At 40.7% G+C, this 13,111-nt stretch overlaps 1 protein-coding gene across 1 annotated transcript; it reads right to left on the bottom strand.

Moving 5' to 3' along the window:
- Positions 1-4,464: 4,464 nt before the first annotated feature.
- Positions 4,465-10,833, bottom strand: MRPL51 (mitochondrial ribosomal protein L51). The gene is made up of 4 exons (XM_063433995.1): positions 10,723-10,833; positions 7,663-7,744; positions 6,667-6,774; positions 4,465-4,743 (listed from the first exon to the last, which is right to left on the bottom strand). The coding sequence occupies exons 2-4, from the start codon at positions 7,742-7,744 to the stop codon at positions 4,547-4,549; spliced, it is 387 nt and encodes a 128-aa protein (XP_063290065.1). The 5' UTR covers positions 10,723-10,833; the 3' UTR covers positions 4,465-4,546.
- Between the last annotated feature and the right edge of the window lie 2,278 nt (positions 10,834-13,111).

The raw sequence follows: 13,111 nt of genomic DNA, 5'->3' as shown, positions 1-13,111 counted from the left end.
GAAATCTCACTTCAGTAAATAACTCTGTAAATCTCTTAGTGGCATGGGGAAAGAAAATTGATTTTGTTCTGTGTTAGCAAACATATAATGAATGAAACAATGTGTCAGCAGTAAGTGAGTTAACTCTCCGTTATAAAAAATCTAGACGCAACAGAAATCAAATCAAATAAAAATGGCCTGTCTGTATTCCGAATAAGATGTAAAGCAAATACTATAGCGTTAGAAATACACCCAAAAAATTATTCATTATGCAATAACGTCCCTCTGCCCTAAGTTTATTGTCTGGCCCCCAAACCTTTTAACACTTACCTCCGTCTCCTCCGACATTGGCAATGGAGAGACTCTAGTAAGCACGTGCGGTGAGCGCCACACATGTATAAGGCCTTTCTCGTGAAAAGCATTGAATCAACGACTTTAAACTCTGAAACTGCTGGAAGCACCTCTAGTGGCCCTCTGTATGGTCAGTAGAAGCAGTTTTAGCCCTGCAATGTAAACATTGCAATTTCTATGAAAATTCCAATGTTTTACATTGCAGGGCTAAGGTGACAGGGACACTGCACCAAGACCACTTCAATGGAATGAAGTGGTATGGGTGCCTATAGTGCCCTTTTAATATATTACACTATGAATAGTGATTGAACGTGCTATCAGATTTGACTACATCTGTGCATTTATTCAGACAGTTTAGCAGTGACTGGTCACAGAATCCAATCTTTTCATCTGGCCTGCAGTATATAGATAAAGTGTTTCCTACCATCAGAGCGGTTTCATGTGACGCTAATCTTTTCGGCCTTTAAGATAAGACTCAAAATATATTAACAGTTTTAACACGTTTTTAGTTTCAGTACATCGGCGCCATTAAACACGAAATCCCTTTTTTGCCATTTGACAGATTACCTCCCGGGATTTGCAATATTATGTTTACTTATCTAACAAATATGGGCTTGGGAAATCTGAAAATGAATTGTAGTAGTCCACAGAGAGGTATTCCTGGCAGGGAGTGTCTCGATCTTAGCTCCCTGTCAATCATTGCTAGAAGCTCTGCCCTTGGTACCTGTCCATCATCTGAGAACGAGGAGAGACAGAATTAATGCATAGTGTGCCCTGACTGTGCCTGAACCTAACTGCATTGTGACATAATTTGCTATTTTCTTTTACGAACCACTGAAGGCATTCCAACCACTTCATTTCAATGAAAGGGTCTGGGTGCAGCAGCCATTAGGTTTTAAACCTGCAATGTAAAACACTGCAGGGTTTTAAACACAACTCTAAGGCTGTCTTCCTGACATCCGCTAGAGACGCTTCCCCTGTAAGATCCAAGTCAGACTCGGTTGTCAATCAAACGGTGCTCCAAGAGAGCATTTGATTGGTGCAGTGTGGCGATTTGACGTGCATGCGCACTAGCATCCCAATGCTTCCTTAAGGGGAAGCACTGGACTGGATGAAATCACCAATCACCGAGGAAAAACGTCTGATGACGGACCAGTGCTGCGTTAGGGAAAAGTAAAGTAAGGCAAGTAAAACATACTTTTTAGATACTCACGGCAGGACGGCACCTGAACACTAACTTTTTCCTTTAATATACATTAAAAAGAAAACAGGGCATTGAGTAAAAAAGGATAAATCAACACAAGTTATCAATAAATGTTCAGTTGTATTCAATGGCCTAATTTTTTATTTTCTGAAAATATGGATATTGATGCAGTGCTCATATGCTTCAATTTTCCTGGTTAACTCTTCTGAATCTTTTAGAAATTTCAACTGGATATTCTCAATGACTGATCCTAATTTGCATTATATTTCATACTGAACACAGATAGGCCACTTATATTTGATATTTGGTACCCCTATGAATATTGTAACGGGTAGTTAACAGGTTTAGTGTTGGAAAATTGTTTAATTTATATTATATTGCAATTTGCACTTTTGCAGGGAAGTGTGCGCCATACTGCAGCTTTTTCGATTTTTTTTATTCTTTGCTTAGAATTGTTTCGTTTTCTATTGTGTTTTCTAATTTTGTGCGTGCTTTGCAATAAAAAAAATGTTAGTCAACATGATTTGGATCTTGAATTTTTATTGTGATTTGCGGGGAACTTGAAGTTTGATGGTGGTCGTAAGAAGTCTGGGGAAAATACAAACAAGATAAAAAGACAACAGGAGAAGAAAAGTCGTGTAAGCCTACACACATTCAAAAGGTTGCAGATCTCATAACAGGACTAACAGTGCACCCATCGTCCTCAGCTTTTACAAGACATTTGTCCTTCCATCCTACAACAGAGGAAGAACTGGAAAGCTCTAATCAAGCTCCCCCTCAGACAGGCAACACATAGAGTTGGAGCATCCCATTCAACGTCTTTACTGTTCTCCCTGCTTGCCCTGTTCCTCAGTTCTGTCATCTGTGGTAGGCTTATGACAAGGATTTGGTCCACCCCCTGCATGATCTGATACTCTTACCTAAGATGTTGTATCTTGATTTTTGTCTGCCCTCCTATTGACCCCACAACTCACATTATATATTGCCTAATCGTGGAGACTGTTTGATACTCTTTTTGTGTTTTCTTTTCTGTCCATTATTTACTGAACCCAATTTCAGTTCTCCCTCCCTTTATCACAGATGATAACAATTGTTACGTTTTCAGAAAATTTCCTCTTTTCCCGCTCATTTTCTTTATTTGCTTGGTCTGTGTCCCCCTTTTGCAAATCCTAGCTATATCCAGCTATAACCCCTAAATAGTTCTGGAGCTCAATGTCATATTATTTCACTTTAAAAAAAAAAAAAACACTGTAGGGTCAAAAACACAAACATGTTTTCCATACCCTATACTGTTAAAAACACCATCTAGCCCCCCCTTAATATAGTAAAATCTTACCTTTATTCCAGTCCACTGCTGCTGGCTCTGCCCCCTGATCTGCCTGCTTGGCTGACATCATCAGAAGTGTGTTGATCTGGGACAATCACAATGCTTTTAAAAAGGAAAGAATTGGATTGGCCGAGCTTGTCAAGGAGGCAAATCAGGGGCAGAACCAACAGAAGCCAAACACATCCCTGGCCAATCAGCATCTTCTCATAGAGATGCATTGAATCAATGCATCTCTATAAGGAGTGTTTCCATGCAGAGGGTGGAGACACTGAATGGGAGTCACACAGTGCAGCACTGCCCCAGGAAGCACCTCTAGTAGCCATCTGAGGATTGGCCAGTGGAGGTATCCCTGTAATGTAAACACTGCCTTTTCAATGAAAAGACAGTGTTTACTGCAAAAAGTCTGAATGATTCTACTCACTAGAACAAATACAATAAGCCGTGGTTGTTCTGGTGACTTTCAGGTACTAAATTGAATAGATTATATTGTAGTATAAGACACTTCCATTCTGGGAGATAAGAAAACTCTAATCTGACAGCAGGATTCAAAATTTCCACTTACCACTATCCATTGGCGAGTGAAAATTGTACCCTGGCAAGTAAAAATTCACATCAAGCAAATGTGGCATTCAACTTCCAAGTTTGCAGTAGTTTTCAAGGCCTGGCTTGCAGCATAGGACTTGACATATTAAGCTCTCCTGATAGTGTACTCAATGAGTCCTAAAACTACAGGGCCCGGCCCGCTCGGCAATTGCAGAACCCGCCGCTGTGTAGCCACAATAGCAGGGCCCAGGGCCGCCACCAGGGTCTGCATGCTTATAGGGTCCATCGGGTGGTCCAAGCATTTAGGGCTACCCGATGGATCCTATATCTTCAGGAGCCCGTTTAGTGCTGCGGCCGTGCAATAGCACGACCGGGCCCTTCTAAAAAATTGCAGCTGCAAAGTCGTCCTAGGAGGAAGTGACGGCCGGTCACTTCCTCCCAGCAGACAGGTCGCGAGAGCCACGCCAACTCCCATCAGCCACACGCACCCTCCTGCAAAAAAAAAAAAAAAAGTACGAAAAATTAGCTGTGTGTGTGTGTGTGTCAGTATGTATCTATATGCATTGCAGTATGTGTGTATGTATGTATATTTGTTTGTACATGTATGTATGTCAATATATGTATTTCAGTATGTATATACGTATCTGTATGTATGTCAGTATGTGTATGTATATGTCTGTCAGTTTGTATGTCCTTATGCATGTGTGTGTCTGTATTTATGTGTCTGTGTCTGTTTCAGTATGTATAGGAATTCATATATTTTTTCAAACTATAGTCCGGCCCCCAACAGTGTCTGAGGGACAGTGAACTCATTTAAGAAACACACAAAACAGAATGTAGAACATAGCTAACAATTTACGGAAGGTATAAGGTGTTATAGCTGCTGCCACACATGAGAACTGTTAATATTTGCCCATAAACTGTTCAAATACTCATGTATTACAACAAATAGTTTCTGCCTGTCCTACTGCTGGGTGTCAAAGATTGTCATGGTCTACTTGGTCGGAAGGTTGATATCAATCAGAACAGGATATGTCTGGAAATGATAAGCAGGACAGAATTAATATGAAATCATTTATTGGGGACACATAGAGAAATGAACAAATGGAATTTAAGAGTCTCTGTATCTGGATTTGTACATGTCAGCGATGTTTACCATAACGGTTAAATCTTCTGTACAGGAAACGTATTCGCTTATTAAGATCTTCTCTATCACGATAAAACATTCTCGTACCAACCATCTGACGCTTTCTGATACACCTCTGTAGCTCATTCCCTTTCCATCCTTTCAACCAGGAAGGGCCCACAATCAGGTCCCGAGGGTGTGCCTGAAATTCACCTAGACAGATACATATGGTGCAGAAAATTAGAGGGTAATGCATGAAGACTCACTATCAAGCTCAATCTACTTTATATAATGAAGTACAAACACACTTTGCATTATATCTACCAAAATTAAATCAATATTCCCCAGAGTATTACTAACATTTGCAGATTCCCTGTAATACCTACAGAGAAAAAAAGATTACGAAGATATCTCAGTCAATCCTATTCCTCGTATTACTGTGAACAAAAACAGCTTTTTATATCCAGTAAAGCGCCAATAAAAATAAAATCCCAATTAAGGATTATTTTCATGATAACATTTTCTGATGTCAGTGGCATTACGATAGAAAGAAATATTTGTGAAATTCAGATTGTGATTGATTTTATAGCTATCTCGGGATACCAGCTAAAAGTCCAAAAATATCAATTGGTTACCAATGCTGTTTTTTTTTGTGCAAGGATCTTGAGAGGGAGTAAGGATTTTTGTGAATGGGTTTGTAGGGGGACAGGGGTCTTTGTAGAGGGAGGGCAGGAGGTTTTGTGAATGGGGGTGCAGGGGTGGGTAAAAGTATTGTAGAGGGGGTGAGCAGGGGTTTATTGCAGAGGGGGTGGACAGGGTTTATTGTAGAAGGGATGGGCAGGGTTTTTTGGGCAGGGGATTTTGTAGAGGGAGGGGGGCAAGGGATTTATAGAAGGGGGGATGTGGCAGGGGATTTGTAGAAGATGGGGGGGGGGGGTTGTAGAGGGGGACCAGGCAGGGTGTAGTAGGAAATGAAAAAAAAAAAGGGTGTTTTTTTTTACATTTGAATTGGGGGAGAGGGGTGCCAAAAGCACTAGGTATGCCCCTGCACCCATTACATTCTGTGCTCCTCCTGCACAGCTTCCTCACCGCCCAGCAGTGAGCTGTCTGCCAGAATATGATGTCATCCCGGCATCACTGCTCAGCACCGTGAGGGACCTGTGCATGAAGAGCACAGAGGTCTCAGGCTCCAGCCCAGCAGCAAAGTAATTGGCTGTGTGTGTGGGGGGGGGGATCTGTGGACATGTCTGTGATTGTGTGTGTACGTTTGTGATTGTGTGTGTATATATGTGATTGTGTGTGGATCTGTGATTATGTTTGTGTATGTATGTGATTGTGTGTAGATTTGATTGTGTTGTAGATATGATTGTGTGTGTGTGTATATCTGTGTATGTGTGTGTGGGGGTCTGTGATTGATTGTGTATGTATGTGACTGTATGTATAGGTATGTGATTGTATGTGTGCATTGGTCTGTGATATTGTGTGTGTGTGTGTATTTGTGATTGTTCGTATAGGTCTGTGATTGTATGTGTGTCGGTGATTATGAGTGTATAGATTTGAGACTGTGTGTACATACGTATTCACATGTGTATGTGTTTAGTAGATAGCTCCCTAATTTGATATCCCTAAATATGCCAATCCCACACAAACATAACAAATAAGGGAGTTATCTACTAAACAATTGGAATATCAAAATTAAGAATAGGGCTTTTAAAGATATAATACTTATATACACATTATCTATAATCTATATTATATATTTGATGTGTAGTCCAAGACAATTCCTCTGCACTCAATACGGCCCAGGGAAGTTAAAAGGCTGGACACCCATGGTCTAGACTAAAGCCTCTCTCATCTGCTGCACTTGATACTTTGTACAATCTACAACCCTCATTTCTTCAACATTTCAACTTAAAAAAAATTAAAAATGAAAATCACATTAAAACAAAAGCTATCAAAAGAATGCATGTCAAAATAAAAATGATTTACCTTGTTATGTTTATTGTATTTTTAAAACCCTCAGAATTTGGTTTCTACTCCTAGTAGTATCTGCATGCCTTCAAAACCCACTTAGACAACATTACATGGCAGAATACCCTATCCTAACTCAACCATAAACACTAACAGTGAGCTTACCTAGTATGCCTATATTGTCATAAACTCCAAACATAACCCGCTTATTGTTCCAGCGGTCTGTTAGTTTGAGCTGTGGACGAAAATGATTTTTCAGAAAATCCCGGTGTCCTGAAAAACAAAGCACAGTTACTATTCATCAGGTCTGAACTAAGATATCAATATAGCTCTTTCAATCTGCCAACTACCCTGCCCTCTAAAACAGCACTACACGCACACCACTCCAACCTCTGGACTACATATGACACCACTTAGAGTGCCTCACCGCACATACCGCTGCTCTAATTTCCTAATAAATCCATCACACCACCCACCACCACTATTCTCCCCATTCCAAGCCCCTAAAAAGCCAAGACCACAGTCAAAGATAATTAAACTACTTGACCAAGCCCATCTGCCTCCATGAACAGTACTACTTAACACTCCCACACTACACAAACTACGCCACTGACACTACTCTCACACTCTAGTGAGTTCCCCCATATGCTATAAGGATGTGCACACTCTGTCGATGACCTAGTCACACTCCATACTGTACAAAGCCATTCACACGCTGGCACGATACTCACATCGCACCAATAGTCTACTCATACACCCTACTACAGCAGTCTAGAGCTATCATTTTCATGTATCCCTCTTGGGCAGTGATTTCCTATCAAATGATCACCCTGTAGCACTCCTCTTACACCACGACAAGTACAACAAACTTCCACATCCTATCAAGCAGCTTAATCTCTGTCACAGTACTCATACCTTCACTACTCCTATACACACACGAGATCCCAACACTACAGACCTGCTCTATCATGACATCTGACAAAGGAGGTCAGCCTACTGCAGTTCTCACATTCTAAAACTAATCCCAGAGAGCACTAGTGTAAAACTCCAAATCTCCCCTCACACTCTGTCATTAGAAATTGTGCAATATGCTGTCCATAATCTAACAGTCTTCATTAGGTAGGATACCATGCATGTAATCATCACCAGATCTTAACTTACCAAGAGAAAACGAGCGGGCAGCTGGTAATAACTGGGAACATAACGAACGCCCCACACTAAACAGCTTATTTACTCCCCACATCTGCAGAGAGACCAAATGGAGATACATAAACAATTTAAACATGCATATATTAAAGTGCAAAAATACTAGTTCATGGCACACATGTAACAACCACAGTGAATGTACAGTAGCGGAGTAGAAGAACCACCTGTAGGAAGGTTCTTCCCCGTAAATCAGTTGTCAGTATTGAGCTCCACGCCACATCCATGAGGCTTTGATGAACAGGAGGTAAGCTGAGCGATTTTAAAATACATACATCCAATCTTTAAAATAAACGTGTGTGTACCATAGCCTTTAACCGAATGGATGCCGGAGGTATGTGTTTCAGAAATTGTACTGTTCACTTAAGAATTCAATGGAATGTTAAAATATTCTGGAAACATGTTTTAAAGGGGTTTAAAAGTTTACCTATGCTCCTTGTATAGATTAATCTGTTATTTTATATCAACACAGTCTCAATATATCACAGGATGCTATATAAAGTCTATGTACGCCAGGATAAGTAGATTGCATATTATATCAGAGTCCACATATATAATAAGATAAATAGATTACAGATACATTTTATCAGACTTATAGTATATTATAAAATAAATAGATTAGAATGTTTTTGTTTTTTTTAATTCTTTATTTTTGACGTGCAGAGTTGAATACAAGCTTTGTCACGATGTACTGCACATTTTTTTTTTTTATAACAGAAAACTAGCTTTTCGCAGAAAGCTTGAACATAGCGAGGTAATAGAAACATGCATGTTGTCAATGCGTTAGTCTAGATGCGTATAAAGGTTAACCATTTAGTCGACATACGGATGCAGTAATATGATATAATTAACATATCGTCTAAGCATTTGCTGGCCGTTCATCAAGCGTGATTTTAGCAGAGTAAATGCTACTAGTAAGTGAATTAGACAATTAAGGAAAAAATCTCTACGACATATTCGCCTTCTTTTCTGGTATGGTGGACCAAGTTTAAACTCTCACTGTGAGGCCCTACTTTATATATATTGTTCAAGCTAGACCATGCCGTTAGGACTGTAAAGTAAGAATGAATGTAGCTAGCACATAGTGTTAACACGCTATAGGACATTCACAGTAAGCATTAAGTATTAAGTATGCTAGGACTTGAGGTTAAGAAGCCGTTAGACTTCAGTGAGATTACAGTGAGTAGTTAATTAGCCCCCTATACTGGCTATCCAGTCGAATCTAGCTCCCGTCGATTAGTACTTATGCTGGTATAAAATGTGTAGCTAGCGAAATACATCTGCGGTATTGTTGATTGTCTGACTTGTAATGCATGAACAAACGTAGATAAACATTTTGCAGAGGGATAGAGAATTTAAAATAAAGGTTACTAGCTAGGGCTTCCGGGCAAGTAAAAGATCAGGATAAATCATAGGTAAAAGTACATAGCCGTTTGCAGGACTCTGGCATGAACGGGTAAGTCCAGTGCAAGTTCAGCCGACCCCTGACACCGGGAAACGCTGGTGCTCTGTTAGGCAGCTCCTCATGTCTTCGGCGTTTCTGTGTTGGGAGTCTGCCCTTGTAGTAGCCTGTAGGATGTGCAGCGCTGGTTAGAGTGGGCTGGGTCGTGCTGCGCTTGATGCAAAGATGAGGTGGAGTGCTTGTGTGGTCGGCAGGGTGGGCTGTTCCGCTTATGTGTATTTGGGAGTGGGAACAGCGTGGTACTTTTCCCCGCCGTGGGGATCGCAGGTATCTGCGTCGCCGGATGGTTGTTCTGGGAGCTTGAGGCAGGTATCTGTAGCAGCGGCGTCTCGTTGCGGGTCGGACCCATGATGCCACAGTTTTCACTGCCCGTCGGAGAGTCATTCCGCGGCTGTGTAGTATGGCCCAGAAGCTTGTGCAGATCTGGTCCAAGGCCCCCAGGAGGTATGTGGGTGGCTGGACGCAGGTACTCTGCTCGTTAGGTCGGCGCTGGGCGGCCATTTTGGATGCGTCTTGGCAGTTTGGTGCCCTTGCCCGTTGTGTGGACTGTTCAGTTGCCCTCTGTGCCAGTAGGTTGGGAGATGCGAGGTCTCGTGAGGGTTCCGGTGTCGGGGAGAGCGGCCGCCTCTCCCCGACCCTAGTCCCAGTAGGCCGCACTTGGATTCCCGCTCCCGTAGCTCTGACAGGCTCCGGGGTGGTCTCGTTCGGGTCCGTGGGACACCCCCGACGTGGGTGGTGTACCCTCAGTGGTCCTCTAGCAGAATTGCCGTCGCTTTGAACCCGGTTTCGGCCCGCCAGGCAGGAGCTCGTGCTTTGCGTGTCTGCACGGCTTGGCGGTCAGGCTCCGCCCCCCCGATTATAATGTTATATTATATCAGAGTGTGCATATATAAAATAAATTGATTATAATGTTGTATTATACCAGAGTCTTATAGTATAACAGAAATAGATGATACATGTTATATTATGTCAGGCTTATAGTATATTATAAGAAACATAGATTATACATGGTATATGTTATCAGAGTTTTCTTTTATAAGATAAATAGATAATACATGTTATATTATGATATAATTAGATGATACATGTTATGATGTAATTAGATTATAACTGTTACGATAAATAGATTATATATGCTATATTATGATATAATTGAATGATAAATATTATATTATAAGATAAATAGATGATACATGTTATGATATGATTAGATGTTATATTATAAGATGAATAGATGATACATGTTACATTATGATATAATTAGATAATAAATGTTATATTATAAATCACATAGATTATGATATAATTAGAGGATAATTATACATGTTATATTATAAGTTTAATAGATGACACGTGTTATAAAATAATAAGATTATAATGCTATATTTTATTATGAGATAGATTATAATGTTATATTGTATTATGAGATAGTTAGATTATAATGTTATAATGTATTATAAAATAGTTAGATTATAATGTTATATTGTATTATAAAATAGTTAGATTATAATGTTATAATGTATTATAAAATAGTTAGATTATAATGTTATAGTTACATTGGAAGAAGCAGGTTTCCTCTACAATCTCACAAGTCCCTGAATCCCCTTGAAGCTGCCATGCTTTCCTCCCAGAATGCACCGCGTCTGACAGCCAGTTCCTCCTGTAAATACAAGCTCGAGTCTCAGCCAATCACAGAGCCGCTACTACGGACCAATACGCGCAGCGTACTCTGAGAGTCCCTCTCTTATTGGACAGCCTTGAAAGTGGCGCAGTGATTGGTCTAGAACAGGATCGGTCACTGTGCTGTAAAACTACAGCTCCCTTCATGCTTTGCTAAGTTAAACCTTGTAAAGTGTCATGGGAGTTGTAGTTTTATGAGGACAGGGGTTCTTGTCTTTTCCTCATCCTTGTTTTTTTTATTACAATATTCTCATTTTGGTTCCTATGGAAGGATGTGTCTGCCCTGGATTCAGTGTGGTTTTCATACAGTACCTTAGTGTCCTATGTACATAGCCACCAGCAACATAACAATAATAAACAACTTTTAATTATAGGAAAATGTTATTATACAGTGGTCATTACTGATACATTGCCAACACCACATAATATGTTTAACAAATTAAAAAATCATTATTTAATAACATCATCTGCACCATCTCAGGGTGGGTGGGTGGGTGAGTTGAAAGCAGAAAGGAACCACTCGAGGTGAACATGTATACATCAAAGGGTGCGTGTTGGGACAATAATTTATACACTATATAAATACAGCACATTCCATTCTAAACTTGCATTAAAGTTTATACATTTTTTAAATCACATATCTTTTTTTTTTTTTTTTTTAAATGTTGATTTAGCCACAAAATATGGTCATACAGCGCATAAGCCTGCCATTGCTTTGAAGTCCCTAATTTTGGTGTGTCCTATCCTCATTATTGTAATAGTCTGGTTAATCCGCTTCTGCCACAGTCACGTACACCTTGCAGTTAAATGTAATTCCAGTGTGTGCTAATAAGATGATATTGCTCTTTGAATTCAAAGTGCTGGCAGAACATGCTCCGCGTTACTGTATGACCAGCTCTCAGCTGATCCAGACTAACCGTCAGTCAGCCACTAGCAGCAAGGCTAACAGCCACTATCAGACTAACAGCCCTACCCACCAAATTAACAGACACTATCTGGCAAACTAACCGCCACTATTAACCAGACCAACTGGCACTATCAACCAGAATAACAGCCACTATCAGCATGACTACAGGTTAAGGAACAGAGGACACATTATAAAATACAGTTTTAAATTGTATTCAGCAACTTAAAATCGCCTATCTCAGCAAACAAATATGGGGATTCAGTTGCACCCTATGGCCATATTGTGTTAAGCCCACCATAGCTTCACAGTACCCCAATATCGGTGGGTCCTATGCTAATTCCAATGTGGGAGACAACACGTGCTGTTCCTTAATCTGTATTCTGTATAGATTTTGGTCTCTATGGCAGCACCATTGCTGAGAAATGCATGTTCTGGGTGTGCCCCCTTCCACACACAATTGCCTTTTTTTCTTTACTGTCAACCAGACTAACAGCCACAACCAGACTAACAGCCACAATCAGGCTAACAGCCAGAATCAGCTAACAGCCACTATCAGCCAAACTAGCCATGATATCAGCCAAACTAGCCAGCACTATCAGCCAGACTAGCCAGCACTATCAGCCAAACTAGCCACGATATCAGCCAAACTAGCCAGCACTATCAGCCAGACTAGCCACGATATCAGCCAAACTAGCCAGCACTATCAGCCAGATTAGCCCCGATATCAGCCAAACTAGCCAGCACTATCAGCCAGACTAGCCAGCACTATCAGCCAAACTAGCCACGATATCAGCCAAACTAGCCAGCACTATCAGCCAAACTAGCCCCGATATCAGCCAAACTAGCCAGCACTATCAGCCAGAGTAACTGCCACTATCAGCCAGACTAACTGCCACTGTTCCGGAGAATAACTGCCTCTGTCGACCAGGAGCAATGTGACTGCGGCCTGTAACCCTGAGGTTAGAAACACAGATGTGGGAGGTTGAGGGGGGGTTGACAGTAGATTGTGTTCAGTAGCCGGGATGCTAGAGATTGCAGATATTGTAAATGGAGAGATGTGGCTGTATTTAATGTCCCCTTTTTCTAGTTGCACTTAAGCAATGCATTATAATTGGAGAATAATTTTATGTTTCTTTAAATACACATTTACACGCATACATGCAATTATATAAATGGCTCGGCAGTGATAGTACAAGCTCCATCCACTGGACCACCAGGGCCAAAAGGGCGAGGGTTAGATCACATAGATCACAGCACCTCCAACTGACAGGTAGCATTCTTACTGCACCCTCCACCCCTCACCAAAAAATAAATAAGCAACATTTATTTTATATATATATATATATATATATATATAC

Source organism: Pelobates fuscus, chromosome 10, assembly GCF_036172605.1.
Source record: "Pelobates fuscus isolate aPelFus1 chromosome 10, aPelFus1.pri, whole genome shotgun sequence".
Lineage (NCBI taxonomy): Eukaryota > Metazoa > Chordata > Amphibia > Anura > Pelobatidae > Pelobates > Pelobates fuscus.
This window is presented reverse-complemented; position numbering and strand designations above follow the sequence as displayed.

Coding starts and splice junctions, on each gene's coding strand:
- MRPL51 (XM_063433995.1), bottom strand. CDS start 7,744: ATGTGGGGAGTAAATAAGCTGTTTAGTGTGGGGCGTTCGTTATGTTCC. Junction 6,775..7,662: donor TGCCCGCTCGTTTTCTCTTG/GTAAGTTAAGAT, acceptor TTTGTTTTTCAG/GACACCGGGATTTTCTGAAA. Junction 4,744..6,666: donor TGACAATATAGGCATACTAG/GTAAGCTCACTG, acceptor GTATCTGTCTAG/GTGAATTTCAGGCACACCCT.